General features: G+C 48.4%; 9 protein-coding genes across 9 annotated transcripts; 4 read left to right on the top strand and 5 right to left on the bottom strand.

Annotated features, from left to right (window-relative positions):
• The first annotated feature begins 2,058 nt into the window (after nucleotides 1-2,058).
• HD556DRAFT_1381596 (uncharacterized protein) lies at nucleotides 2,059-2,487 on the top strand. The gene has a single exon (XM_041303260.1). The coding sequence runs from the start codon at nucleotides 2,073-2,075 to the stop codon at nucleotides 2,277-2,279; it is 207 nt and encodes a 68-aa protein (XP_041158868.1). The 5' UTR covers nucleotides 2,059-2,072; the 3' UTR covers nucleotides 2,280-2,487.
• Nucleotides 2,488-3,403: 916 nt separating this feature from the next.
• On the bottom strand, nucleotides 3,404-5,751 carry HD556DRAFT_1482445 (cytochrome P450; the record flags this gene model as incomplete). Its single annotated transcript, XM_041308650.1, has 13 exons — nucleotides 5,409-5,751; nucleotides 5,252-5,348; nucleotides 5,063-5,199; nucleotides 4,874-4,999; nucleotides 4,561-4,810; nucleotides 4,386-4,511; nucleotides 4,228-4,330; nucleotides 4,089-4,175; nucleotides 3,996-4,036; nucleotides 3,901-3,947; nucleotides 3,728-3,850; nucleotides 3,648-3,677; nucleotides 3,404-3,593 (listed from the first exon to the last, which is right to left on the bottom strand). The coding sequence occupies exons 1-13, from the start codon at nucleotides 5,591-5,593 to the stop codon at nucleotides 3,404-3,406; spliced, it is 1,542 nt and encodes a 513-aa protein (XP_041158867.1). The 5' UTR covers nucleotides 5,594-5,751.
• A 1,502-nt stretch (nucleotides 5,752-7,253) lies between these two features.
• Nucleotides 7,254-8,800, bottom strand: HD556DRAFT_1381573 (uncharacterized protein; the record flags this gene model as incomplete). Its single annotated transcript, XM_041303259.1, is given in 4 exon segments — nucleotides 7,254-7,313; nucleotides 7,324-8,248; nucleotides 8,309-8,367; nucleotides 8,382-8,800. Coding segments are annotated over 3 exon segments (1,226 nt in total), but the record flags the coding sequence as incomplete, so codon positions are not given.
• A 707-nt stretch (nucleotides 8,801-9,507) lies between these two features.
• Nucleotides 9,508-11,698, bottom strand: HD556DRAFT_1239669 (cytochrome P450; the record flags this gene model as incomplete). The annotated part of the gene is made up of 13 exons (XM_041298062.1): nucleotides 9,508-9,697; nucleotides 9,752-9,781; nucleotides 9,832-9,954; nucleotides 10,001-10,047; nucleotides 10,101-10,141; nucleotides 10,196-10,282; nucleotides 10,335-10,437; nucleotides 10,493-10,615; nucleotides 10,668-10,917; nucleotides 10,982-11,107; nucleotides 11,171-11,307; nucleotides 11,360-11,456; nucleotides 11,517-11,698. The coding sequence occupies 13 exons, from the start codon at nucleotides 11,696-11,698 to the stop codon at nucleotides 9,508-9,510; spliced, it is 1,536 nt and encodes a 511-aa protein (XP_041158865.1).
• Nucleotides 11,699-12,825: 1,127 nt separating this feature from the next.
• On the top strand, nucleotides 12,826-14,008 carry HD556DRAFT_576001 (uncharacterized protein). Its single transcript, XM_041310992.1, has 4 exons — nucleotides 12,826-13,179; nucleotides 13,293-13,373; nucleotides 13,429-13,709; nucleotides 13,761-14,008. The coding sequence occupies exons 1-3, from the start codon at nucleotides 12,991-12,993 to the stop codon at nucleotides 13,636-13,638; spliced, it is 480 nt and encodes a 159-aa protein (XP_041158864.1). The 5' UTR covers nucleotides 12,826-12,990; the 3' UTR covers nucleotides 13,639-13,709; nucleotides 13,761-14,008.
• HD556DRAFT_575932 (WD40 repeat-like protein) lies at nucleotides 13,473-16,341 on the bottom strand. Its single transcript, XM_041310990.1, has 9 exons — nucleotides 16,174-16,341; nucleotides 15,522-16,116; nucleotides 15,349-15,472; nucleotides 15,262-15,299; nucleotides 14,876-15,212; nucleotides 14,743-14,827; nucleotides 14,617-14,692; nucleotides 14,384-14,554; nucleotides 13,473-14,331 (listed from the first exon to the last, which is right to left on the bottom strand). Exons 2-9 carry the CDS (start codon nucleotides 16,113-16,115, stop codon nucleotides 13,879-13,881), a joined length of 1,878 nt encoding a protein of 625 aa, XP_041158863.1. The 5' UTR covers nucleotide 16,116; nucleotides 16,174-16,341; the 3' UTR covers nucleotides 13,473-13,878.
• An 85-nt stretch (nucleotides 16,342-16,426) lies between these two features.
• On the top strand, nucleotides 16,427-18,353 carry HD556DRAFT_575373 (thiamine diphosphate-binding protein). Its single transcript, XM_041310989.1, has 9 exons — nucleotides 16,427-16,550; nucleotides 16,602-16,825; nucleotides 16,870-16,948; nucleotides 16,999-17,017; nucleotides 17,065-17,198; nucleotides 17,251-17,406; nucleotides 17,464-17,572; nucleotides 17,624-18,008; nucleotides 18,079-18,353. Exons 1-9 carry the CDS (start codon nucleotides 16,512-16,514, stop codon nucleotides 18,164-18,166), a joined length of 1,233 nt encoding a protein of 410 aa, XP_041158862.1. The 5' UTR covers nucleotides 16,427-16,511; the 3' UTR covers nucleotides 18,167-18,353.
• A 259-nt stretch (nucleotides 18,354-18,612) lies between these two features.
• On the bottom strand, nucleotides 18,613-21,147 carry HD556DRAFT_1444717 (quinon protein alcohol dehydrogenase-like superfamily; the record flags this gene model as incomplete). The annotated part of the gene is made up of 8 exons (XM_041306826.1): nucleotides 18,613-18,944; nucleotides 19,001-19,160; nucleotides 19,227-19,373; nucleotides 19,435-19,548; nucleotides 19,597-19,749; nucleotides 19,853-19,999; nucleotides 20,048-20,080; nucleotides 20,134-21,147. The coding sequence occupies 8 exons, from the start codon at nucleotides 21,145-21,147 to the stop codon at nucleotides 18,613-18,615; spliced, it is 2,100 nt and encodes a 699-aa protein (XP_041158861.1).
• A 2,379-nt stretch (nucleotides 21,148-23,526) lies between these two features.
• Nucleotides 23,527-25,584, top strand: HD556DRAFT_1309494 (cytochrome P450; the record flags this gene model as incomplete). The annotated part of the gene is made up of 11 exons (XM_041300295.1): nucleotides 23,527-23,722; nucleotides 23,774-24,098; nucleotides 24,145-24,293; nucleotides 24,343-24,479; nucleotides 24,516-24,638; nucleotides 24,702-24,891; nucleotides 24,948-25,029; nucleotides 25,081-25,206; nucleotides 25,255-25,265; nucleotides 25,319-25,448; nucleotides 25,503-25,584. 11 exons carry the CDS (start codon nucleotides 23,527-23,529, stop codon nucleotides 25,582-25,584), a joined length of 1,551 nt encoding a protein of 516 aa, XP_041158860.1.
• Between the last annotated feature and the right edge of the window lie 1,004 nt (nucleotides 25,585-26,588).

The following is a 26,588-nucleotide window of genomic DNA, read 5'->3' as shown; positions in this document are numbered from 1 at the left end:
TGGTTCAGAAGACAAGGCCATCCATGTGTGGGATATAGAATTCCTTAACCAGCCCCACCTTTCCGAAGCGCCTGCGATATGCTTTTCACCCAACCCATCCTACGCTCTTCATTCCGCCTCCTTTCTCCAGGATTCCTCAGCCCCAGTTTCTGTTGTTGCGAATAAGGATGGATGGGTTGTAGGTCCTGGCGGACGGCTTCTTCTCTGGATCCCACGCAATTTCCACCCGGTGATGCATGTCCCAGGCAACATGCTGGTGATACACGATCGTGCCTCGCAGTTCGATTTGAGTCGTCTTGCGCATGGCACGTCTTGGCACACGTACAGGTAACAGGAGGCTACTTTATCTTCGTTATGATACCCTTGTATATCGCGCTACGCACTACACATGATTCGTACCATACATGTTTGTCTTGGGCAGGGCTTTCAATTCACTTCGTCACGTACCAGTCGAATTTCGCTAATACACAATGTTTTCCGTAAAACTACGATTTGTACTAAAACACAGCTGTACATTATGCTGTCTCCGCTATCGCCACGAGCTGCCACATGTATCAGAGATCACATCCTGTCTCTCTGACTCTTCCTGTGATCGGGAAGACAAACGATAGAATGTGCTGCACATGTCCTGTCCTGCTTTTCCCTGCTTAGCAGTCGAGTGAACACTGCATCAAGGGGAAGGATGACAGTATGACACCGTTCAGCGACCCGCATCTATTCAAAATCCTCATGTTTTCATAAAGACCTGTCAGTATCACCCTCACCCAGCGTATCAACATCCTACACCACAGGCACTTACATCATCAACTAGCGTGCCTCCGGGGTAAAACCAAGACGCTCATGGTCGTGCATCGGGCAGGAATGATGGGTGACGCTAGGGGAGATATAGCTGCGGTGGTTGGGAAGAGGTAACTGACGCAGTGAAACAGATCGCGGCCAATTGAAAGTGGAACTCTATCATGATGTGATTGGAGACTCGCGCTACACTTTGGCATCGTAACCATGTTTGCTCAATGCTACCACAGTGTGCGTGCTATTAAGCCAGCTGAGGGTCGTGACACTCGAGCAAGGAAGGAAGGAAAGGTGCAAGCATACAGACCTAAGGCTGGAGTTCCCATAATACTGTCCGCGACATTAAAACTGTCGTTTATACGCGACATGCACGAACATTTGAGGATTCATGCGGCGGGAAATGCTAGAAGCGGTAGTTTTGCTGATTGGTACGGTACCAGGATGGAGCTGAGTCTTTTCCATGGAGCCCTTTTGATTTGTCATAAAATTTTCGCGCAAGTCACCCGAGTCTTCAATTGAGTTGGATGATCAACTCACGCGAGCCAGTCCTGTCAACCCTCTGCGATAGCAATCGCTGGCAAATCTCTTCAATCTATGTATAGCGGAACAAGCTGGATCTGATACTTGCCAACATCTACCAACAGGTCATACACGCTCATTAATTTGAAGCCCCATTACGATGGTTCTCCTTATGGTTCGAAAACTGTCATCTGGGCGTGTCTTCTCGAGATCGAGGAACACCGACCTCAGCACCTCATAATTCACCACTACTTTCTCCGATCAGCATCGCTTTACCTCTCTCCAAAGGCAGCAAGTTCAAGGAGGAAGCTGTTTCTGCCATTTTCACGGCTACTGCCCCTACAGAGAGTATTACAGGCTCAGTCAGACCGTATCCCACTCCGAAGCTTCAGAAACGACCTCACAGGGTCATCACGGCTGCATCCCCTACACACCACATGTTTCCACATAAATTCTCCCCGATATCTTCCATGGCTAGTTCAACGGCTTCATTTGAGTTTCTGTCCCCGCTCTCCACGGTATGTTCATGTCATTCCTAATGCTAAATTATGCCAAGCGCCAGCCTTATTCTTAGAATTAACAATACATTCCTTCTAGCGTGACTTCGTTCTGCCCAGCCGCGCATCCTGCTGAGTCTCTTCACAGCAGACTAACGTCCCCAGATCCCACTCCATCAAAACCCCTACCTCACCGTCCTCGAAAAGATATCTCCTGAACAATTCATGCGTTGTCTTCACCTTCTCCATGCGGTGCATGACATCATGCCAAAGCCCAACGGATTTGTGCATGCGGTGCTTGAGGCATACAATAACCATCGTGCGCTCATCCACCGCCCGGACGATGTCTGGACCACGATCCTCATGCAATTCAGCTTCTTCGTGAGTGCAAATGCTGAGCAACTCAGTGCGCACTTTGCAGCCCACGATGGTCGGGAGCAACTCATAGGCCTGATGCGCCGTGCCACCTAAGCTCTATCAGCTCTCCCGACTCTCTCAGGTCTTCCAGCTCTCTCAGGTCTCCCAGTTCTCCTGACGGGCCTGACAAGCGCAGAGAGCTTGACTCCAACGGTCCTAGCACTGAACCGGAGTTGCTAAACAAGCACACGGTGCTGGACTCCAACGGCCCTAGCAAACCTGAGTTGCCAAACAGGCGCACGGTGCTTGACTCCAACGGCCCTAGCAAACCCGAGTTGCCAAACAGGCACACGGTGCTTGACTCCAACGGCCCTAGCACGCCTAACTCTCCAGACAAACGCTTCGGGGGTCCTTATCACACGCGCCTTCACTCTGGTGGTCCTGACGGGCCTCTATAGGCTGACCAAGAAGCGATCTAACCATGTCATTTATCCGATAGAGGTACGTTGTTCTCCTTCTGCGTTATTATCCTGCATGACTTTTTTACTTTTCAGCTTTAGAATAGAGGGTGTTATATAACCTTAGCGTACTTTCTACAGGTACATTGAGCATGTCAATATAGTTGTTCACCAACGCTGAGCGTACTTTCTACACTCCACACCAGTGCATTCACCCTCAAATCATGACTTAGAGGTCGCCGAACGAACAAAGAATGATATTGTCGTATATGCATGGAGCAAAGTAAGGCTGTACGTGCACTATCACAACATCGCTGACACAATAATTCAAAATCTGACTGTTAGTTACTGTTCGTGCCGCCGCACTTCGGGGTGTACTTTTTGGCACTGTACGGTTGGTTTTGAGATGCTCTCGTGTCTGCTCATACCTCAGCAACTCTTCTCCAGACGCTAAGACTGTTTCTATAGCCTCTTTCTAATAAATGTTAACAGCGAAACTAGAAACAAGATCTCAGCGTTGCGGATGAAGACGCTAACATTGCAAGTACCTAGAAACAAGATCTAATGACGAAATAAGGTGAGACGAGAACGGTGTGCAGGAAACATCAAACATACCTCAGTGTTGCGGATGAAGACGCTGAGGTACAAATAGACGAAGATAAATACACTATAAGCCGTACGTATAGAGTCCGATACGAAAAAAGAAATCTAAGTATGGTGTCGAAGTTGAACGTTGAATGCTAACAATAAATTAAAATCCTACCCAGACGTCAAGGCTTCTCATCCAGCCTCAGGATAATTCTGCATCATACGCCTAAGCTCCACTTCCGGGACCCTCGCCTGAAATTCAATAGCGCATGGGACATTTGGCATAAACGCGTTCGAGAACCCCATGTCATCCTGTGGCTTCGTAGGATCCAGACTGAGCTGAAAGGCCCAAAGAATAAGAAGCGAATTGATGAACACCGATCTGTAACATTTCATATGAGATTCAAGAAATTATGTGGGTAGAGAGAATCGTGACCTGGTCGCAACGTGTTGACCTGGGCATGCCCTGGAAGGAAGGACGATCAAAGAAAGTGAATCCCACAAGACAGTGCTCACCGCCGACCAAACCCATATACAAAGAATGTGAGATCGTCTCTCAAGCGACCTTGATCGTCAATCCAGCGCTGGGGCTTGAACGCATCAGGCTCGGGATAGACTTCTGGATCTCGAGAGATGGCCCTGAGGCGGTGACAATTCGATATGTGATACATTGAAGGACATAGACTTACCAGTGGTTGCCGATTACCGTAGTTCCAGCGGGAATGCAATAGTTCTCCTGCCGACGGATGTAAGATTATCCTCTGACGACAAATCGTTCAAAAACACTTGCCCAGATGACGTCTTCAGTAGTTCGGTGAGGGAATCCTGTGGGATGGACTGTGAACGTCAGCACAGGACCGACCATTCAGAAACTCACCAAAAGGAGCCAACGGTCTCCATCTCAAAGCCTCGGAAATGAAGGCCTCCAGACGGGGAAGGGATGATTTATCGGCGAAGGTCGGTGCTTTGGCGAAAAATGAATGATTTGACAGAACTACAGTGCACAATCAAGCTACCTCGCTCCCTTCCGATGACTGCATCAAGCTCGGTCTGCACTTTAGCTTGCTCTTCAGGGAAACGTGCGGCTGCCATTAGCACCGTGCATATCGCTATGGCAGTCTGTCACCCCACCTCAGTGTATACAATCATAAAAAAAAACAGAAAGACGCCTTACTGTTTCGGTTCCAGCTCCAAAAAAGGAGCCAGACAGATACATCATCTCCATCTCTGTCAAGTCGTAGAGATGCCCATTTTCTAAAAGGTATTTTGAAAACGAAGGACCAATATCCTCATTCCTCTGCTGTGGTACAACTCAGACATCACGTGAAGATAGGCAAGGCAATGCCTACCATGTGCAGTTTTACACGATTCAGCTGGTCTGCGTAGAGTCGCGTGGCCCTCTTATAGTCGTCTCTTAATTCTAGCGCATACCAAGGAAGGTATTTGAGCCAAGGTATCGAGTCTACCCAGTAAGCACCAGGACGTAGGGCTGCACGAAAGCGGGACATGATGTAGCGAGCCTCCCTAACTTCGGGGTCAGTTGCCGATGTCGGCGAGGTCTTCCCATATGCAACTTTCAGGATCGTCCCTGCGGCATAACTTCCAAGAGCCCGTAAGTCACATACTACGAGACCCCGGCGCCACAGGTAGGAAACCGCTTACGTGGTCGCATGGTTCTGAAAGTTGCTTGGATCGTCAAGAATGTTGAGGATTAGGCTTCTCGCTTGCGACATCTGCAGAGGTTGATACGTCTCAGCTGATTTGGGCTGGAGATGCGTATGGAGTACTCTACATCGCATCGAGAAGTAAGATGAGAGCTGTTTTAGCCTTCACAGTACCGCGACAACGAACCTACGCAGCCGACGGAGCCTGTCCCCAGCACGGCAGAAACCGAGGCTCAGTCCGCGTGAAAGAATTTCTCCGGCAGCAACGAAGCGAGGTCGATCAGCTAGCGTTCTACCCTGCTTCTCCATTATATCCACTGCGGCCTGTCACGGAGTGTTGAGTCTGGAGATCCTAACTTATCATAAAGGGACTAACTTTGTAGCGGCCAATAATCACCGTGTTCTGCATTCCTAAGCGGATAGTAATCAGAGGGCCATACTCGTCAATCCACCGCGCCACAGTGAGAAATGGGCTGATCAGAAATGTGATACAATTAGATCATAAAGATGAGGTTGTGGATATAAAACTTCACTCGCGAGGGGGCAGGAAGTGTCCCTGAAGTCTCCAAGTTGGAGGAGAAGGTGGGAGAGGAAGGCGGCTATCTGATTTACGAAGGTACACCCAAGCAATTGTTCCTATTACTACTCCAAAACAAGCCACAACATCAAGGGTCCGCGACGTGTTATCAGGAATGCGCAGGCCAGGGAGCTGTAGCATGATCGATTGGAGGGGTTAGGATAGACCTCATTGAAAGCGCATTTAACCTGTTTAAGTAAGGTTCCCTACACCAACCCCACGGACAGGAAGAGACGGGTACTGTCATACCCCATTACGCATTACTCGACTTGCACAGTTGGGGATAAAGTGATAGCTCCGGAGAAACATCATGAGCGGACACACGACGTGCGGAAACCGGTGTCGGATCTTCGCGACTGCCATCAGGCGAAGTATCGGTAGCATTCATGTGTCACAGTTAGCTCACTCTTGTGCACTGGCTATGAGTGTCGATTTTAACTAACACATGCTAGGTCAATGGATCGGATATGACGCCATGGCACTCGGGTATATGGTGCAGTTCACTGTGTCTGGAAACCAGACGTTTTAGAAGAGGAGATCTTTGTGTACACCTGCAAAAACATACTCACAGTCATGAATGTGTATACGCGTTCCAGGCTGATAATTTGGATTACGAGTCACGTCTCCCTAGATACGTGTACGAGAAGGCCAGTTCGTTGCACCTACATGGTGTCGCAGTGTTCCCCAGTCATGTGATTGCGACGTGCACGGTAAGCTTACCGATGATACGGATAGAATGGGACAGCTAACCATATCTTTATCGTGGCGCAGCCACAGCCCACATCATTATGAGCCAACCTAGCTTGGTTTCGAAAAACAGAGCGGACTTATGGCGACGAGTAGGAAAATTCAGAGCTATCGACGACATGCGGACGGAACGCAGACGACAGATAGGGCAACTGTTTGATATCCGAAAAATGCATAAGTTCCCTGGGCTGATACAGCTTTAGCTAAACCACATCAACTAAAGCCCGGAATTGAGAATTCAAAGGCAGATACCGTTCCTGCCACAAAGATGCACAAACCTGAAAGTGTTGGCAGTATCAGTTACACCTTGAAGGAGCACTGGGATGCCGCTGCGGTATGCAAGCAAAACACTCACTGTCACTGTATACTGCTAGAATAACAGTTGAGACTCCTTCCAAAAGGTTGACTCTTTTCAAAACTCATCGATAGCGCATTACAGAAAAAAAAACTTGGGGTGTCCGAGGATCAGCCAACCACAGTGGCACGGATAGATACTGCCACACTGTGAGCAAGAACGTTTCGGCTGTAAGGATAAACACGTGCAGCAAGGCACATGTACGGATCCAATCGCAACCTGGCAGAGAATTCAACAACGTTATCAACACCGTGGCGAATGAGTGGCTGCTTATACCCAACTGCTACAGGCCCAGCGAACCAAAAAACGTAATCCAAAATTTGCCACGCCCACCACCACCACCAAAATGCATGAATGTCAGAGACCCGGCCAGTCTGGGGCCAAAGTCCGGGGCGGAGTCTGGGGCCAGAGGTCTGGGGCGTTCGGCAAAGTCTGGGGGTCGCGGCTGAGCTGGGCTGACCCGAGCTGAGTTTTAATTGTTTTTGGTCACGTGTTTGCTTTGTGACAATTCCAAAGCTGCCCGCCATCGCACCTCCTGCCCGTCATAGATGGCTGCCGACGCACCCGCCACTCTACCCACCACATGCAGTTGGCATGCTATGTTTGTATTCCGATCAAAATGGACTATATCAAGCATCGGATGACATATCAAGAGATGTAGCAAGAAACTTCGTGACACTTAGACTGTCTGGAAGCACAAAGCAGCTTCAAGTTAAGCGTGATAAGAGTCAGGTGCCATACGAACGTCAGCTGCTAGTCAATATAAATTATTGTGGGTTTCGGCTCGTGCTCATGCTCTCTTCCATCAATCACCGGTTATCACTTTCTGCTAATGGTTGTCACTGATATCAATAGCAATGTCAATGCTCACGCGTGCTCGACATAGCCCTACCGGTATTCTAATAAATGTCAATAACCTCAAGCTTCGTTCCTCCTATATATGGGCCATCTAGCAGCAAATAGATCCTATCACCATCCATCCAAACATCCTGCAACAGCCCACTACTAATCTTCCTATCCGATACTACCTCAACGTAAGGCAGAGCCGTTTCAACCGTCGAGTAGTAGTACTTTGATTCATCATCCCACTCGAAATTGGGACCACGTTGGACCGCTACCGTCACAGTAGATCGCTCTTTCACTACTCGTCCTAGACCCCGCCTATTCGTCACGGCCAGCGGGCTAAAGTCCATCATGCGCAACTTATAGTATCCATGTCTCTTTGACACCATCTCGTCCGCCAACAAAACTCGATTCCCACTGACATGAGTAATTGACACGTGCATCACGCTCTGCTCAACAACACGAACATGTCCAGGGCCCCAATCATTCCATGGTATCGGCGTTATTGCCGTCGCTTCGTCGATGTCAAAGAAAATCTTCGTGGAGATGAGGCAGATCGTTCGTTTATCAATCGATGAGGTAAGGCATAGCAGTCTATGTTCAGGGTCTGAGGTGTACATCGACTGAGCTTGCGTCCGCAGCTGTGAGCCATGCATAGTCGGAAGGTAGTGACCTGTGTCCTCCAACAGGAAAAACAACAGGAAACATGCCAGCAATCGTGGCGTCTCGGACATATCCTTGATCAAATACAGCTTCAAATTATCGGCGACAACGAGCAACCTGTCGTTTCCGAGAAAACAAAAACTAGTGGGGGTGAGAAATGTAGTTTGTATGCTGCTGCTGAGGACACTCTAAATTCAAAATCAACTGTCGATTCTTCGTCGATTTCTGATTTAAGCATGAAGACTCACGCTTAATGTTGTCGAGTGCTGCCAGTCCCAAATTTGCAGCTGCCACATAGGGGAAGACGATGCATCGATGAAGTCCCAACTCCACGAGTGTGAAATTGACGCCATAAAGCGATATGCCTCCCATAACACTGGTACTTCGCTTGCCACTCATATACGGCAAACTCCAGAACTAGCGCTGGTCCGGCAGCGTGAGGGTGGACGCAACCATCATCCAGAGTTGCTAGGTAAATGTAGGTTATCTTGTTAACAGCATACATGATGGCGAACAGATTTTGTGCCGGGTCCATCAATACATTCTGCCTCTCCGCCCCAGGAAATGGACATAACGTTCTGGGTGACCAGTGTTGTTCAATTGTTCGTTGTGAGAGTTTGGACGGTATTGGGCTGATGGTGATCAAGTTGTCCTGGTAGTTCCACAAGTAGAAATGTTCACCACCGGTGACGTATTTTTGCATTATAGCAACCGAGGTTGATGGGATAACTGTTTGGAAAGCATAGGCATCAAACTTGAGCCATGCGTGGGCTTTATCCTTCAAGCATTGTAAGCGCTTGGAAATAGGGGTACAATCGTCCATGCTGGAGATGCCGGGGAGCAAGCATTGGCCGCTGAGTTTGACGATGTACTGGAGCTCTGAGCAGGACATGTATATCTGGTGAAGGGCCTTACATACCTGCGAGAACTAGTGACTCAGCATAGGATTCCATCTAGGACAACGGCAACAACCTACGGATGTGCAAGAAAGGAAACCTAGGACGTAAACCCAAAGTTCGTCCGCAAGAAACGAGAGTGCTGATTTAGGTTTTATTTCGTGGTTCATTTTCATGACAAGGCGGTCAATGTTTCGTCCTGATGAGTGAGTGAGAGGTTATCAAGGCGTAAATTTCCAATTGGGCCAGCAACCCCTAACTCGGCTTGAGTATTAGTACTGAGCAAGTACTTGCCTTATCCTGGGCGAATCATACGTTTGTCAGGTCTCAGCCTGGAATAGTTTATAGGGATACAGCGCTCGGACCCGCGAGAGTGATCGGGCCTGAGTCGAAGTGGTTCTAACAACAGGTAATATCTCACTTCTGCAAAATTTGTGATGTTGGAATGTTCTCGTGTCTGTCCATACCTCAACAATTCTTCTCCAGATACTGAGACTGTTTCTATAGCCTCTTTCTAATAAAGTGAAATCATACCCAGACGTCAAGGCTTCTCACCCAGCGTCAGGATGATTCTGCATCATACGCCTAAGCTCCACTTCCGGAACCCTCGCCTGAAATTCAATAGCGCATGGGACGTTTGGCATAAACGCGTTCGAGAACCCCATGTCATCCTGTGGCTTCGTAGGATCCAGACTGAGCCGAAAGGCCCAAAGAATAAGAAGCGAATTGATGAACACCGATCTGTAACATTTCATATGAGATTCAGGAAATTATATGGGTAGAGAGAATCATGACCTGTTCGCAACGTGTTGACCTGGGCATACCCTGGAAGGAAGAACAATCAAAGAAAGTGCATCCCATAGGACAGTGCTCACCGCCGACCAAACCCATATACAAAGAATGTGAGATCGTCTCTCAAGCGACCTTGATCGTCAATCCAGCGCTGGGGCTTGAACGCATCAGGCTCGGGATAGACTTCTGGATCTCGAGAGATGGACCTGAGGCAATGACAATTTGATTTGTGATACCTTGAAGGAGACTCACCAGTGGTTGCCGAACACCGTAGTTCCAGCGGGAATGCAATAGTTTTCCTGCAGACGGATGACAGATGTAAGATTATCCTCACAACGAATCGTTCAAAAACACTTGCCCAAATGACGTCTTCAGTAGTTCGGTGAGGTAATCCTGTGGGATGGACGATGTGAACGTCCGCACAGGAGTGACCATTCAGAAACTCACCAAAAGGAACCAACGGTCTCCATCTCAAAGCCTCAGATATGAAGGCCTCCAGACGGGGAAGGGATGGTTTATCGGCGAAAGTCGGTGCTTTGGCGCAAAATGAATGATTGGACAGAACTACAGTGCACAATCAAGCTACCTCGCTCTCTTCCGATGACTGCATCAAGCTCGACCTGCACTTTAGCTTGCTCTTCAGGGAAACGTGCGGCTGCCATTAACACCGTGCATATCGCTGTAGCAGTCTGTCGCCCCACCTCAGTGTATACAATCGTCAAAAAAAACAGAAAGACGCCTTACTGTTTCGGTTCCAGCTCCAAAAAAGCCGCCAGCAAGATATGCCATCTCCATCTCTGTCAAGTCGTAGAGATGTCGATTTTCTAGAACGTATCTTGAAAACGAAGGGCCAATATCCTCATTCCTCTGCTATGGACCAACTCAGACAACATGTCAAGATAGGCAAGGCAATTCCTACCATGTGCAATTTTACACGATTGAGCTGGTCTGCATAGAGTCGCGTGGCCCTCTTATAGTCGTCTCTTAATTCTGGCGCATACCAAGGAAGGTATTTGAGCCACGGTATCGATTCTGCCCAGTAAGCACCGGGGCGCAGGATTGTACGAAGTCGGGATATGAGGTGGCGAGCCTCCTTAACTTCGTGGTCAGTTGCCGATGTCGGCGAGGTCTTCCCATATGCAACTTGCAAGATCGTCGCTGCGGCATAACTTCCAAGAGCCCGTAAGTCACATACTACGAGACCCCGGCGCTAACACGTAAAAAACTGCTTACGTTATCGCATGGTTCTGAAAGTTGCTTGGATCGTCAAGAATGTTGAGGATTAGGCTTCTCGCTTGCAACATCTGCAAAGGTTGATACTCATCGGCTGATTTGGGCTGGAGATGCGTATGGAGTACTCTGCGTCACATCAAGAAGAAACATAAGAGCCGATTGAGCCTTTACAGTATCGCGACGACGAACCTACGCATCCGACGCAGCTTGTCCCCAACATGTATGAAAACGAGGCTCTGTCCGCGTGTAAGAATGTCTCCAGCAGCAACGAGGCGAGGTCGATCAGCTAGCGTTCTACCCTGCTTCTCCATTATATCCACTGCGGCCTGTCACGGAGTGTTGAGTTTGGAGATGCTAACTTGTCATAAAGGGACTAACTTTGTAGCGGCCAATAATCACCGTGTTCTGTATTCCTGCGCGGATGGTAATCAGAGGGCCATACTCGTCAATCCACCGCCCCAAAGTAAGAGATGGGCTGATGAGACATGTGATACAATTAGATCATAAAGATGAGGTTGCAGATATGAAACTTCACTCGCGAGGGGGCAGGAGGTGTCCCCGAAGTCTCCAAGTTGGAGGAGAAGGTGGGAGAGGAAGGCGGCTATCTGATTTACGAAGGTAAACCCAAACAATCGTTCCTATTACTCCAACACAAGCCGCAACATCGAGGATGAGCGACTTGTTATCAGAAATGCGTAGGTCAGGGAGCTGTAGCATGATCGATTGGAGGAGTTAGGATGGACCTGATTGAAAGCGCATTTAAGCTGTTTAAATAAGGTTCCCTGCACCAACCCTACGGACAGGAACAGACGTGTACTGTCATATCCGATTACGCATTACTCCAGGGATAAAACGATGGGTCCTGGGAAAATACCATAAGCGGACATACAATGTGTGGAGACCGGACAAGATCTTGTCGAATCTTCGCGACTTGCCGTCGGCGAAGTATCGGTAGCAATCATGAATGGCTATGAGTGTCGACTTTAACACGTGCTGAGTCGTATGATGCCGACGATGATGTGCGGTGGCGTAAGTTAGGCACTCAGGTATAGTGCAGTTCAACCGATGAGTCTGGAAACCAGACGGTTTAAAAGCGGAGATCTTTGTATACACCTACAATTGAAACATACTCACAGTCATGAATGTGTATGCACGTTCCAGGCTGATAATATGGATTACGAGTTGTCTCCCTAAATAAGGTGGTATAACGTACGCGAGAAGGCACCTTCATAGTGTCGCGATGTTTCTGGGTCATGTGATGGCGACGTGCATCCGAGCCGGGGAACTTCAGTGTACCGATGATATGGAATCAGACAGCTGACCATTTGTTATCATAGCCGCAGCCCACATCATCATGAGCCAACATAACTTGTTTTCGAAAAACTGAGCGACTTATGGCAAAGAGTAGGGAAATCCAGACCTATCGACGACGATGCGAACGGAACGCAGCAGAGAGATACGGTAACTCTTTGGAAGGTGCAAAGAAGTTCGTCAGGCCGACTAAACCACATCAACTGAAATCAGGAATTGGGAAGGCAGATACCGTTCCTGCCACAAAGATGCACTCTGGGCTAATAGACCTCGATACAAACCTGAGCCTGAGAGTCTTACCAGCATCAGTTATACAAGGAACGCTGGGATACGAACAAAACACCCACTGTCATATTCTGTTAGAATAACAGTTGACTCCTTCCAAAAGGTTGACTCTTTTCGAAACTCGTGAGTCATTGATAGCGCATTACAGAAAAAAACTTGGGGTGTCCAAGGATCAGCCAACCAGTAGCACGGACTGATATTGTCATACTGTGAGCAAGAACTTTTCGGGTGTAAGGATAAACACGTACAGCGAGGCACATGTACGAATCCAATCGCAACCTGGCAGAGATCATGATCACAGGCTGTTCACCGTGGCGATGCATGAGCGCTGAGCGCCTGCTTATACCACTCCGAGTCTCCGACGGACCAAAACACGTAATCCAAAATTTGTCACGCCCACTACCACCACCAAAATGCCCATCACATCCCCAACACTCGTTCCCCGCCCTCCAATCATCCCTCTCGTCCTCCCGCGCGCACCCCAAGTAAACCCAACCCCACTCCCAAAACTCGATCGCTACCCCGGGCGCATGGACACCCGACGCGATCTCCAACGCGAAATCGACGATCTCTCAGACGAGGAGAACGAACTTGAAGATTCTGTACGTGCCCCTTCCTGAAGTCGTTCCTGCGATGCGATTTCCTACTAATACTCCACGCAAATTATATCTTATTATATCTCATGTCCATATCGACGCGTGATCGACTGGAATAGAATTTGGGGATAAGGAATCGAGGGTTCCAGTGGCTCGTTCCTATTGGACGGAGTACGACGCAGTTGGAGGAGAAGAATGAGGTGCGTGGTTTTTCGTGTTTTGGTTTGAAGTGATTTTCCTTATGCTGGCTTGTAGGCAGAAGACGATTCCGATGGTTCTGATACAGGCCAATCAGGCGGCGGCCCTTCGATTAACGAGGATGGCGAGGAGAACGACGATTCAGGAGCAGATCTGGACGCAAGCATGGAAGATATGGATGATGAGGGTGAAACGGGGACAGCAAGTGAAGCGGAGGATGCGAATGATATGACGGATGATTTTGAGGAGAGATCGAGCGATGCTTGATACGCCACACACATCAAGTCAGGGCAGAGAAAACCGATAAAATTATAGGCGGTATCGATAAATCTTGGTACGTGCGTGCGCATGCGGAATTTACGCTGAGATATACATAATCCACAAATAAGTTAGATCCTTGTCGCCCATCTCTGCTTCCCAACGATGCCGAAGTCGGGCCACCGCGAAGTCATCGTCACTACGAAGTTCAACCACCACAGACTCGGATCGAACCACTATGAACCCCATTCAATGAACTACCCCCCGAAAATCTGTTACAGACAACGTCCCACGCGTATGCCTTCTCCTAGGGCTAGCATTAGCCATGACCAATGGCCGTACCCATACTCGGACGTGGCCTGCTTTTGACGCTGTTATGAGCGCGCGCGGGAGGAAGGCGAGGGATGTGAGGAGGTCGGCGTCGAGTTGTTTTACCTGTTGTGCGTTATAAGTCAACCAGTTGCCTTCACGATGGGAAAATCGTGTAGAAAAATGGAAGAAAGAAAGAAAACTGACCAATACAGGTTGTACAGTCGACACTTCATTCCTCGAAGGCGCAGGATGATACCGTGGTGCAGATAGTTGAATCGTCGACCCCGTTCCGCGTCGGTGAGCGAGCGAGATACTAGATGACACCGATGGGCGCGGATGGTGTGCTCCGAGGAGTTTGGGGCGATGAAGAGCGCCAGAGGAAAAGTCCCACTGTCAGATTAGTTGAGTGAACGGTCAATTATGGGTGCAATAAAACGCGCACGAGAATGAGTTTGTTATCCTCTCCTACGCTACCAAAGCGGTATGTCCGCCCATCGCAGCGGAGCTCGTCGAAAGCGACGGCTGAGACGAATGAGGAGTGTCCTTGACATCGTGCGACAACTCGTTGTTCCCAGGGCGAGAAAATGGTGAGCAGGTCGTCTTGGCCGCCCGTCTAGTCGAGGATGGACAATCAAAGATGAGTTCATTGAATTGTGAACTTGGAGTGAAACGCACGAGGATGAAACGCCCGTCAGGAGACCATGCAACACATGTCATTGAACCGAAATAGGATGCATAGCAGTCCACCAGCCTGAATTAAAGAATGAGTCTGTTCAGCGATCAGAGGAGGAGACGACTTACTGCTCTGCAAGTGGATCGATCACCCTCAGACACCCATCGTCTGAAATGGCAGCTACATATTTATTATCAGGGGAGAACACGAAGTCTAGCCAGGATGAGCTCCCAATGCGAGTATTAAAGAGGTTTCACTGACCGACGACACCACGGCGACACAGACGCCAATGGCTTACGGGGTTCTTCACGACCACGCCCTTCTCTCCTCTCCCGATTGCTTCTGGATGCCACGGCGGAGGTGTGACAAATATCGTTGATAGAGGGTCCCATTCATCACTTACAGGAGATGCATGATGTGCGTTGATGGTTATATGCGGGGTATTTGTGAGTCCATTTGGAATGGTGGCAGTGAATATGCCGTCTTCGCGTTCTTTGTCGTAAACAATTATGGTTCCGTCTGCGTGGGAGACGAGAAAGAGGGTTGGAGAGGAGGGAACCCAACGGACGGCTGTGCATAAGGAGGAGGATATGGTGCCCTAGTATTTTGTTGTGAGATGTGTTTACAATATAAGTGGGGACGACTACCTGTTTGTTGAGGCGGCAGTAGCGACTTGATATTGGGTCTGATTAATCACTGTGAGTAGAGGAACAGGCGTGAGATGAAGTGCATACCGAACCATACTAGGTCGCCTGTGCTGAATCCTATGATAACATCTAATCGTTCTGAGGATGCGGTGGAGGGGTTTACGTCGTGACAAGTTGGGTATGCAGAGAAGCTAATCCTTGTTAGTGGTTCCTGGTAGAATCATGCAGCGTTTTGCGCGGCCAAGGACTAGATGACGGACCTTGGTTTTTGACCCGACCTCGATCCACAAGAAGGCCTTTCCGGTATTATAGAACAAGAATGTGACATCGCCTTGTTTTGCTGCGAGTGTCTTGCTGAGACCTTCAGTGCTTTGAAGACGTGTGATGAATGTGGATGATGTGGTGCGCATGTTGTGTTTTGGTCGTGATATATTCGATTTCTTTTTACCTACTGAGACGGAAGGGTGGGAGAAGAGTTTGTACTGCTGGGGTTCTGCTGAGAGGTCTGGGGTAGCTACTACATCTGGAGATGAAAAGCTGTCTTCTGGGGTACTGCCGGATGACATGCTCCGCTCCTCCAGCAAGGGGCGCTCCTTTACGACGGCCTCTTTCTCTTTCTCCCGCTCTTTTTCCTTGTCTTTTTTAAGATCCTTTGTTAGATTTGCACCGAGAAACTGGGCGAGACCTGGGGAAACTGAGTGCTTTGGCGGAAAGCGGACTGTGATGGATGAAAGGCGAGTTTGGTAGATGGGTTGTGCTGCTGTAGAAGAGTGAATGGGAACTGGAAGAGGTTTATGTTCTTCAGTGACAGAGTAAACGCCCTCAGGAGCCACGAATGCACTGTCGCTCTCCATGCTGTTGATGAGAAGGTGTTAGTAACAGTAAGTTTAATCTGCATTGGGTATGTATGACCTTGAGAAATTCCTACGCCGCTTAACAAGTCATGCGACGGTCATATATTTGGACAGGCCTGCTCCTCCTCTAGACCACCTACTAACTTCGCGAATCCGAACTCTTGGTTTAAATTAAGATCAGGCCTGAAGCTAAAAACTAAAAGTCATGAGTATCATCATTCTGAAAGAGATACCATGCTGCGGCACAGATCCGGCCCGACAATCCCATTTGGCCAAAGTCATTCAATTACGATCAATTATTAGACTTTCGGTTCAATGCAGAATGCTAACATCCTGCCTTGCTTCACGGATCTTGTCTTCTCCCTATCCTTGTCCTAACACCTATTCCATTTCCAAATGCTCGCCCGTCGTCTGCGCTCTAAATTTCCTGCACTCGTAAGTCTCTCTTTCAACCTCCAGGTGATCGTGTCACTCACCCGGAACAAGTCCTGTCGATGGCAGACGACAGCGAGCACCACTGCCGTCGAGCCCCCACCTGCGGGCGGTCATTCTTCATCCGTCGCATCCTCTCAGCTTTTCCGCATCACACGAGAATCTGCTCTCAGAACGCCAGGTATATCATGGCAAGATGAGGAGTCTGACCGTAACATTATCGGCGGCCGCGAGACGCGCAAGATGAACCTCTACCAAGCTGTGCGGGACGCCCTTAGGTAACCCATTTCTCTCTACCAAGAAAGTCTGCTGACGGTCTCAGTATTGCACTTTCAAAGGATGATACTGCCGTCATATTTGGTGAGGATATAGCATTTGGCGGGGTGTTTAGGTGCACAATGGTATGCATTGTCATGTCTTCATACATCATTTGTCCTCACTCATCGAACAGGGCCTAGCAGAAGAATTCGGTACGTTTTAATCATACACATCGTGTCCATAACTGATCGTGTTGCAGGTCGCGAACGTGTCTTCAATACCCCATTGACAGAACAAGGTATTGCAGGCTTTGGAATTGGCCTCGCGTCCATGGGGCATACTGCAATCGCAGAAATTCAGTTCGCTGACTATATATACCCCGCATTTGATCAGGTTCGTCCCAATTTATCCGAATCTTAGACTTCAAAATCGACCTTCAACTTAGCTCGTAAACGAAGCCGCAAAGTTTCGCTACCGTTCAGGTGGACACTTCTCTATCGGCGGGCTAACCGTGCGTACGCCAACCATGGCCGTGGGTCATGGTGGGCTATACCATTCACAGAGTCCTGAAGGGTTCTTCATGGGTGCATCTGGTCTCAAGGTGTGTTCATACTGCTAATCCCATGATGAATCTCTATATGAACTCATGCACTGCTAGGTCGTAATACCCCGCTCCCCAATCCAATGCAAAGGTCTCCTCCTCTCAGCTATCCGCGATCCCAACCCAGTCATATTCATGGAGCCCAAAATCCTCTATCGTTCTGCAGGTACGTTCCCCTTCCCAACCTCCCTGTATGCATTATTGATTTCACCCACAGTCGAACAAGTCCCAATCGACGACTTCTCCCTCCCCCTCTCCCGCGCCGAAATTCTCATCCCAGGATCCGATCTAACACTCTTAACATGGGGCACCCCCGTCTACCACTGCGAATCCGCCCTCCGCCTCCTCAACTCCCCACCACCCTCACTCGCACCACTCATCCCTCCCTCCCTTCGCAACGCCAAAGTCGAACTCATCGATCTCCGAACGATATTACCATGGGACGTCGAAACAGTCGTAGAGAGCGTACGTAGGACGAAGAGGCTCGTGATCGTGCACGAAGCAGGTATGACAGGTGGCGTCGGAGGAGAAATCGCCGCTGAGGTCGGGAAGAGGGCTTTTTTGAGGCTAGAGGCGCCTGTGAGGAGGATTACGGGGTGGGAGTGAGTGTCTTTTGTTATATATCCCCGCTCTCCTCGGTTTCTGACGACGTTTTATTTTCATCGTTATTAGTGTCCCAGCTGGGCTGCAGTTTGAGAAGTTTAATATGCCGGATGCGGTCAGGATTTTGGATGGGATTATGGAGACGCTCAGTTACTAATAATCTGGTCGCTGATTGGCGCTGTTCCTCAAACTGGCTTTGCGCCTACGGTGTAGCATAAGAGATGTACAATTAATGATGTAGTACATTAGTACGCACGTATACCTTGTATGAGTGTGATACCAACACGTTTTGAGGTACGGAAAGGCTGTACACCGACGGGGACATCATGTGAGAGGCACGCAAATTGCTTCCGCGGAACCAACTCATGTGATGTACAACTCGCCTTTATCATCCTATCACGCAACGAAGGTTGTGAGTTATTCTTTATAATAATACAGTCACATTTGTAAGAATCGAAAACGGGTATATTTCGGAGGTCAACTGGTTGACGAGACTCGGAGAACAAGAGAAGAACAAGGAAGTGAGTGCAGACATAATCAGTCAGAAGAAATGGAGAAATAAATAGCGATGTAGAGGCAAATGACTTGGTTTTGTCAAGCGTCCTAGTTATCCGAGCTAGCCAATGTATCCAATTCCTTCCAAGAAATGCTGTGTCCACCCCCCGCACACATGAACCCAAACGAATGTTGGTCCCAAGCATATCCCTGAGGGCATTTGCGATCCTCTGGAAGACGGTCGAGCGCTTTTTTGATCTTTTCTTGCATCTTATCATCCGCGACGCTTCCCACCTTTGTGTTCCTCTCCACATTTGCTTCGGCGACTTTTCTTTCTAAGCTCGCTTTTGTGGCTTCATCTTCTGCATTCTTGCTCGCCTTTACATCTGCCGCTGATTGTATCTGAGCTGCATGCGGCATACACCCTACACCCTTGTAAGCTGAGTGAAAGATAGTTGAGAACGGTAGCATGGTTGACATGACTGAAAAGACTCACTAGCAAACCAAGCAACTAAGCTTTCCCTCTCAGCTTTGTCACATGGTTCCATCAATAATCGGTAACACTCGAGCGCCTCGATGTTACACGTCCGGAAGAGTATAAGGCAGCGATACTTGTTTATCTTTTGCCACAATGACTTAAGGTTCCACCCGAAAATCTGCAAAAAAAACGCAGTTGAGCACAAATATCATGTTTGAGTCGGTGGTGCTGTGTATCAACGTACCACGTCGAATTCTGTGTATATGGAAACGTCTATTTTCTCAAGTGAACAGGTAGTTGCTATTTTGAGAGCGGTAGTGATGTACTCGATGGCCTTCTCGCGAATGTTGCTCTCTGAGGCAGCAAATGCCATTTCGGCGTAGAAGTATGTCTGATGCGCGAAGCACAGAATCAATCTCGAATTCAGACCACGAGCCGGAGTTGATACTCACTAGCACGATATTACAAACAAGAAGATCGGCACCATGGTTAAAAGAAGCCTCGGCCATGTCTTTAACGTACATGATTGCTTCGTCGTATTCATGTGCATTGAATGTTGCAATAGCCTGCAAATCATAATGAAGCACGGAGCATGTAAGAAAAATGTAACCCACCTTGATCAAAAGAAGAAGATGGGTTGTTGTATCTCCAGTCGCAAACTGTAACGCGCGATCAAATGCCCTATTCGCTTCCTTAATCTGCCTCTTTCCATAGAGAGCAATGCTCTTGAACATAAGGCCTAGCGTTGAGCGTTGAATGCTGATAGACTATATCACGATCCAAGTTAGTATATCTTCGGTGTCAGTTGGTATAACTCCCCTTCTCTGCATCTTCAAGCGCGGCGTCCCACTTGCATAGGCGTATATAAACAGTTGCGCGGTGCACATAGTTGATGTAGTTCTTAACATCTGCCGTTATTGCTTCTGTGAATATCTCCACAGCCTTCAACAGGTCTGACAAGCCCCCAAAAATAAACGCATTGAGGGCGGCCTTGGACATAGTGCTGGTGAAGTTGATCTGTGGTATGCTTGAATCGCGTTCTCAGAGTCAATATTGAGAGCATACCTGTCTAATAGCATGATCCAATGGAATTCTTGTCTAAAATTCGTGAGATGAGATGATAAAATCATTAGAAATCAACGGGAACATACCAGTACCGGTCTCGAAGGTAGTAACCACTGTGATATCTTCTGGTCATCGCCTACGCCGAATACGTACTTGCCATCCACGGAGAACGTGTCACAAAACGCGCCGGTAGAGAGCTTGAGTGTATTGGATTGGATCGGGAACGGCCAGAGGCGGACACTTTTGTCACGAGATGTGGAAGTGATAATGGTGTTGGACTCATTGACAGAAATGGCGTTGATCTGTTCAGTGTGACCACGGAAGGAGCAGATCTCGTTCCCCTTCGATGCGTCCCACACCCGAATGGTAGGGTCGTCTTTACCGCCCCCAGAGAGAAGGTATGCTCCCTGCAACGTCCACGTGAGTGTGAGGGTGCCACCCGAGTGGCCATTGAGCTTATTGATAAGCTGCATTGTTACTGGATTATAAATGAAGATATTTTGAGCATGATCCTGCTTTGTCGCGATGGCAAGATATTCGCCAGACGACGAATACCGAACGCAGCAGACAACTGCATCAGGACTCGGAGTGATCGTGGCAGTTTGTTGCTGCCACGTAATTGTGTTCCAAAACTTCACTGTACGGTCGCCCGCACTCGCCAGAATTGTTCCATCTGCAGAAAAGTCCAGCGATAGGACTGCAGTAGACTCGTAGGCTGAGATGATTGGAAAAGCAGCAGAGTTGATGTGGGAAGTGGACCCATTTTGGGTAGCGGTGATCTTGGCTTTAGAATTAGTAAGCAGACAATCTCCAGTTTCTCCGTTCCAAGGAATGATCCCTCCAGTGACATCACAGCTTGCTATCACTCTCCCGTCTCGTGATACTGTAAGTCCAAACACATCACTGGGATGCCCTACTAGACGCTTTAACAATCTCTTCGTCGTCAATTCCCACAGATAAAGTGTCTTGTGGGCCCTCGAACTGGTGACCATACGTCGTCCGTCGGGCAGAACTGCAAATGCAGAGATGCATTCGTGATGACCTTCAAATGTTTCTGACAGTTGTGTAACGCGTGAAGTCAGCGGCTGCCGCGCCGCCATTGTACTAGAGGTTGATAAGGACATTGGTAGAGGGATTGCAGGTGTCTTGCACTGAGGTGTGTTCGCTGTGCGTTTTTACACTGTCTCAGTGTTCTTTACATGCTGAACATCTGGTAAGAGGTCCTTATCGTAAGCAATAAGTTTATGGATACATGCGTCCATCTCCAGGGCAAGAATTCATTCAATTCCCATTATTTCCCAAGGCAAGATGATTCCTTCCCGCGTAAATGTAACTGCATTGGCACTCATTGTTATGCTGATAGGTCTGGTCAATTCTATAATGTCAAGGACAATGTCGGCTTAACTTGAGGACCGTTCTCTTGTCTGACAGGTGTGTTACATTTTGAAAAACAGCAACCGAGATTTACTAAAGCCTTCTCAGGCTATCGGAGTGTACCTGTAGTGACAAGGTCCCACCACGGGGAATCGAGATGCCAAATTCTGAATGCATTCAGTGAATGAAAAGGAGATAGTAGCCGTCGCACTCAATTCTTATTTTATTCTCCTATTTTATTTCTCCGAGCCGTCGCCAAGTTGTTAATTACTCCACAGTCCGAGAAATTCAATAATACCCCGTGGAGGTTCAACGTTCAACATACATCACCGCGGCTGTATCTGGCGCTAGTCAACGGTTGGCTTTGTCGTACGAGCAATCGGAGTCATTCGTTTCTTGTCCATAAAGATAAGGGTTTCGCTCTCAGCGTTTATACAAGACGTTCCAAGACGATGTGATTGTTAAGCGATGTTGAAGTAAAGTTCACTGACTATAAACAGGGCCAAATGTCGGGTCATGATCCAGACCGATGCCAGTCAGCTGTGCATCAGGGCGCCTGAATCAATATGATTAACGTGAAGGTGAGCCATGGCCTGCGAAAGAATCATAGACACGAGGCAACATAAAGTCTAGACTTAATTGACAAGCGTGTCTACGATCCCTGTGGCGGGCTGCTGCTTCTCGAGGAAATATACGCATGTGTATAAGACGCCAGACCGTAACTTTGGCCTGGCCTAATTAGGTTCGACCTGATCTGACCCCATGTGGAACTTGCAGTCGTGGGTTCGGGGTTGGGAGACTGCCGAGCGCTTGGTCACCTTGTCCAAGCACTGAAGAACCAACCTCAATAAACCTCTGTGAGATTCATTCCTCGAAGGTGGGAGAGAGAGGACATCTGTGATCACAATCAGAAACAATGGCGTAGTTGTAATGGCAAAAGTCCATACATCACTTATCCCTCGATATTCAACAGTCATACGCATATGAACCTCCGTCTACCAGTGCTTCGCGGTCCGGTATACGAGCTTGAAGAACTATGACACCATTGCGTCGGTCTTGCAAGAACATCTTCAAAGGGACTGCAATATTTGATCTGGGACCTCTCGCAGGATGTAGTAACAAGCAGCTTGGAACGAGGATAGTATGGAGCGCTTGGAGGGCAGTTCGGGCGAGTTGGGAATCCCTCATGGGACGGCATGGAGAAGACGTTGAAATGAGTTTTACTCCAATTCTTGAGATAGGTGGTGCATATACATAGAGAAGCTTTGTAAAAGAGATAAGACCAATTAACTAAAAGGCTAGACTGACGGCTTTGCTCGTATACGGATTAGCATGAAATATCATCAATGTGGCACTTAATGGAAGCATCATACTAGTAAAGTTCTGATGGGGAGTAAACCGATGTTGTGGCATGGGACCCGCAGCCGCAGCCCAGGGCGTCATTCGCGCCAACGTCTAGCAGATATCATTATCATAGTATGTGATACTAGTGCCCAGTCGTGTATGCAGCTGAAGCTGTGACATGTGACAGTGTGTTACATGTTTGCATACTGATCACGTGAGCACAGTATACTCATCGTATTCGTAACTCGTCAAAACGAGAGTCTGAGATCAAAAAACCCTTTGTGGGCCTCGTCACTACCATCATAGTACGGTAATTAGCTACTCAACCGTGACACGACCGAGATCCCCACCGTTTAAACTCAGCACCAAAGGCCCCCAGTCCTACTATCCACAGACTGCAACGACAGCTCGCCTCATAGACAGACTGGCCCATCAGTCTAATGCTTTGGCTTAAGAGTCTACTAATATGTAGGTCAGCCCATTCACCAGATGTGTCACACTGTAATACCCACTATCTAACGGCAGCGAGAAACTCGTCATCGGGTGGGCGGTGTTTAGCAACAGGTGCTAGCGCAATGTACCAAACAGAGATCTATGATCTTTTTTGTTCCATTCAGACTTTTTTCAGATAATGAAGCCTCGTGACGGGCCCAAACTTAGGTCATAGATAAGATGGTCAGTATAAAACTCCTTGCATCTCGTCCTGCAAGCTTCACTACAACCTCACTCTCAAGTTGATCGTCCTCTCCTAGTACTAGATCATGCTGGCTCTCACCAACGTCACTGGGCTCTACCTATGCCTTGTTTGTGTCGGAGTATATCTACTTAAGCAGGTGTTCAACAAGAAGAACCCTCCATATCCCCCTGGCCCTCCGGGGTGGCCTCTCATCGGGAACATTATGGACATGCCCTACATCAGGCCCTGGCTCACCTTCACAGAGTGGGGCAAGAAGTATGGTGAGTGTTTCTTATTTCACACAATCTTGCATTTCAATGTCTTATCGACAGGTGAAATTTCGCATATCAATGTTCTGGGTCAACACATCATAGTGCTGAACTCTGTCGAGACTGCGATGGACATGCTGGACAACAAGGGCGCTATTTACTCTGACCGTCCTATTCTTACTGTTGGCGGCGAGCTTATTGGCTGGAAAGATGTTATAATTCTCCTCCCTTATGGCGACCATCTGCGTCGGCACCGCAAAAAACTCCACGGCGTCACTGGCACCCGCGCCGCTGTGGGCACATACAGCCAAGTAGAGGAGGTCGAGACTCGCCGATTCCTCAAGCGTGTGTTCGCGAAACCCAATCAACTGCAGGCACATGTTCGACAGTACGTATAATTCATCATTGCATCGACACGATCTTGATTTTTATAGCACCGCTACCGCTGTGATTCTTCGCATCTCTCATGGTTACGAGGTGAAAGAGAATGACGATCCCTTCGTTGACCTTGCAGAACGCGTTATGGCCGAGTGGTCGCGTGCCACCGCTCCTGGCGCTTTCATGGCTGATGTTGTACCATTCTGTAAGCCATAGCATTCAGATGTTTGCTTCCAATGGCCTCACCATTTTAGTGGCCAAGGTCCCTGAATGGTTCCCTGGTGCTGGCTTCAAGCGTCTGGCCCACGAATGGCACGACAACCTTGAAAAATTCGTTTCTGCACCATACAATTTCGTCGTGGATCAGATGGTGACCATCATCTATGATTCTGTAAGTATGCGTTGAAGTTTGACTTTCACTTCACAGGCTGCTGGCATTGCCTCGGAGTCTTTCACCTCGAATCTGTTGGGAGGCGGTACTTTGTCAGCGGAAGACGAGCACATCGTGAAATGGGCTGCTGCAGGTCTATATGCCGGCGGTTCCGACACTGTTGGTCCCTCCCTCCATATTTCTGACAATCATTTTCTGAAAGTGATACACTTTTCCCTCCAGATTGTTTCTACTATCAACTCGTTCTTCCTAGCTATGACGCTATTCCCTGACGTGCAGAAGAAAGCTCAGGCTGAAATAGATGCTGTTATCGGTCCTGATCGTCTTCCCTCCTTCGCCGACCAAGACTCTCTCCCCTACATCGGAGCGCTTGCCAAAGAGGCCCTACGATGGCATTCTGTTATCCCTACCGGTCTGTGTATCTCGTTCAATGCACTATCTAGTTACTGAGTGGTATCTCCATCTCAGGTTTTGCTCACTGCGTCTCTAAGGACGATATCCATGACGGGTACTACATCCCAAAAGGTGCCTTTGTCGTGCCTAATATCTGGTCAGTACGCTTTCTTTCCATATTCGATATTTGAACAGAATATAATGGCAGGTTCATGCTGAATGACCCGAAGAGATATGCTGACCCCTCGCAATTCAATCCTGATCGCTTTTTGGCTAATGATGGGAAGGAGCCTGAGAAAGATCCCCGCACGATCTGCTTCGGCTTTGGAAGACGGTAAGCATGCAGTAGATTTTTGTGCCATGCTAACTTTCTGCTCTGCAGTCTTTGTCCAGGTATGCCCGGCTCCCAAACTGTATCCTGGCATTGAATTCATTTTCGTTTACAGGTATTCACCTCGCTGAAGCCTCGGTCTGGTTGTCCACCGCGATGTCACTGGCCGTGTTCGATATCTCGAAGGTCGTTGAGAACGGTATTGAGATCACCCCTGAGGTTGATCCATTATCAGGCACAGTCAGGTATGTTGCATATCTGATCACGTCCGGCACCGAACCGAATATATGCCCTTCTAGCCACCCTAAACCTTTCAAGTGTTCCATTAAGCCTCGCTCTTCAAGAGCCGTCGCGCTCATTGAGCAGGATGCCAACTATTAAGCGCGTGAAGATGAATCATAAATCTGAGGCAAGCGGTGATTTTCACACCTGACATCTAGGTCCGTCATAGTTTGAACTTTGTATCATAATGCAGGATCGACTGTGGTGTCATATCGCGATACAATATTTTGCTGTTCCATGTTGTTGACAGTGCATACTCTTGCATCAAAGACGCTTGTGGTCTACACCTCAGGCTTGACGTGGACGCATGGTGGCTACTTCTGGCTACATCCGAAGTCGTCATCACGTCTACCAAGCGACAGTCTGCGAGCTTGAGGTCAGGCGAAATCCCCCCATTACCCATAGTTGTGTTGTAGACTTGATGTGTTTTCCTGTAGTTACTCTGTCACTCGACATTTTTCTAAGTCTTTCAAGAGATGTTATATGTTGCGCCATTAGTTATGCAAACTGCTGTAATAGCATGGTATCTCGTGTTCAACAAGTGACAATACTTATTGGAAGGACAAATTCATCGCTAGCCTGCGCTCGCTTGCCCGCCTTTATTTATTTGTACATGTTTAAGCTGAGCGCCTCTCCCCCAGTGGGTGACGTATCTCCATCTAAATCTTGATATCTGCAATCTGCAAGACTATCCGGAATATTAATTATGCCGTCCTCAATACACATCCACTGCATTACAGGCTAAAGCACTCGTACTAAGTATACCTATCCCCAACACTTACTAATACCGCAACTTCAACCAGACGTACCTCTTCTTGGCCGTGCAGATCAGCGCATGGTACGCACCAGACTGCCAACTTGTGCACATCGACGACATGAGAGTCACACAGATTGCATCCGCGGAACCAAATCATGTGGTATACAAGTCGCCTTCTGCAGTCCAACTGGTATCAGCCTATCATGCAACGAAGGCTGTCCGTATCGTGAGTTTTTCCCAATGAAAATACAGTTACATCGGTAAGAAGAAAATGTGCATGTTTCTGAGGTCGACTAATTGATGGGACTTGGACAATAGGAGAAGAGCATAGAAGTGAGTGCAGACG

The sequence above is a fragment of the Suillus plorans genome (assembly GCF_016647745.1).
Source record: "Suillus plorans strain S12 chromosome Unknown HD556scaffold_38, whole genome shotgun sequence".
Taxonomy (NCBI): Eukaryota; Fungi; Basidiomycota; class Agaricomycetes; order Boletales; family Suillaceae; genus Suillus; species Suillus plorans.
This window is presented reverse-complemented; position numbering and strand designations above follow the sequence as displayed.

Bases quoted from the DNA above. Each gene is read 5' to 3' on its own strand.
- HD556DRAFT_1381596 (XM_041303260.1), top strand. From the start codon at position 2,073: ATGCCAAAGCCCAACGGATTTGTGCATGCGGTGCTTGAGGCATACAAT.
- HD556DRAFT_576001 (XM_041310992.1), top strand. From the start codon at position 12,991: ATGCCCATCACATCCCCAACACTCGTTCCCCGCCCTCCAATCATCCCT. The intron at 13,180-13,292 runs GTACGTGCCCCT...CGACTGGAATAG, and splicing joins AGAACGAACTTGAAGATTCT to AATTTGGGGATAAGGAATCG. The intron at 13,374-13,428 runs GTGCGTGGTTTT...GCTGGCTTGTAG, and splicing joins AGTTGGAGGAGAAGAATGAG to GCAGAAGACGATTCCGATGG.
- HD556DRAFT_575932 (XM_041310990.1), bottom strand. From the start codon at position 16,115: ATGGAGAGCGACAGTGCATTCGTGGCTCCTGAGGGCGTTTACTCTGTC. The intron at 14,828-14,875 runs GTCAGTGAAACC...CATCCTGGCTAG, and splicing joins GTGTCGCCGTGGTGTCGTCG to ACTTCGTGTTCTCCCCTGAT. The intron at 14,693-14,742 runs GTAAGTCGTCTC...TCTTTAATTCAG, and splicing joins ATCGATCCACTTGCAGAGCA to GCTGGTGGACTGCTATGCAT.
- HD556DRAFT_575373 (XM_041310989.1), top strand. From the start codon at position 16,512: ATGCTCGCCCGTCGTCTGCGCTCTAAATTTCCTGCACTC. The intron at 16,551-16,601 runs GTAAGTCTCTCT...ACCCGGAACAAG, and splicing joins GCTCTAAATTTCCTGCACTC to TCCTGTCGATGGCAGACGAC. The intron at 18,009-18,078 runs GTGAGTGTCTTT...CATCGTTATTAG, and splicing joins AGGAGGATTACGGGGTGGGA to TGTCCCAGCTGGGCTGCAGT.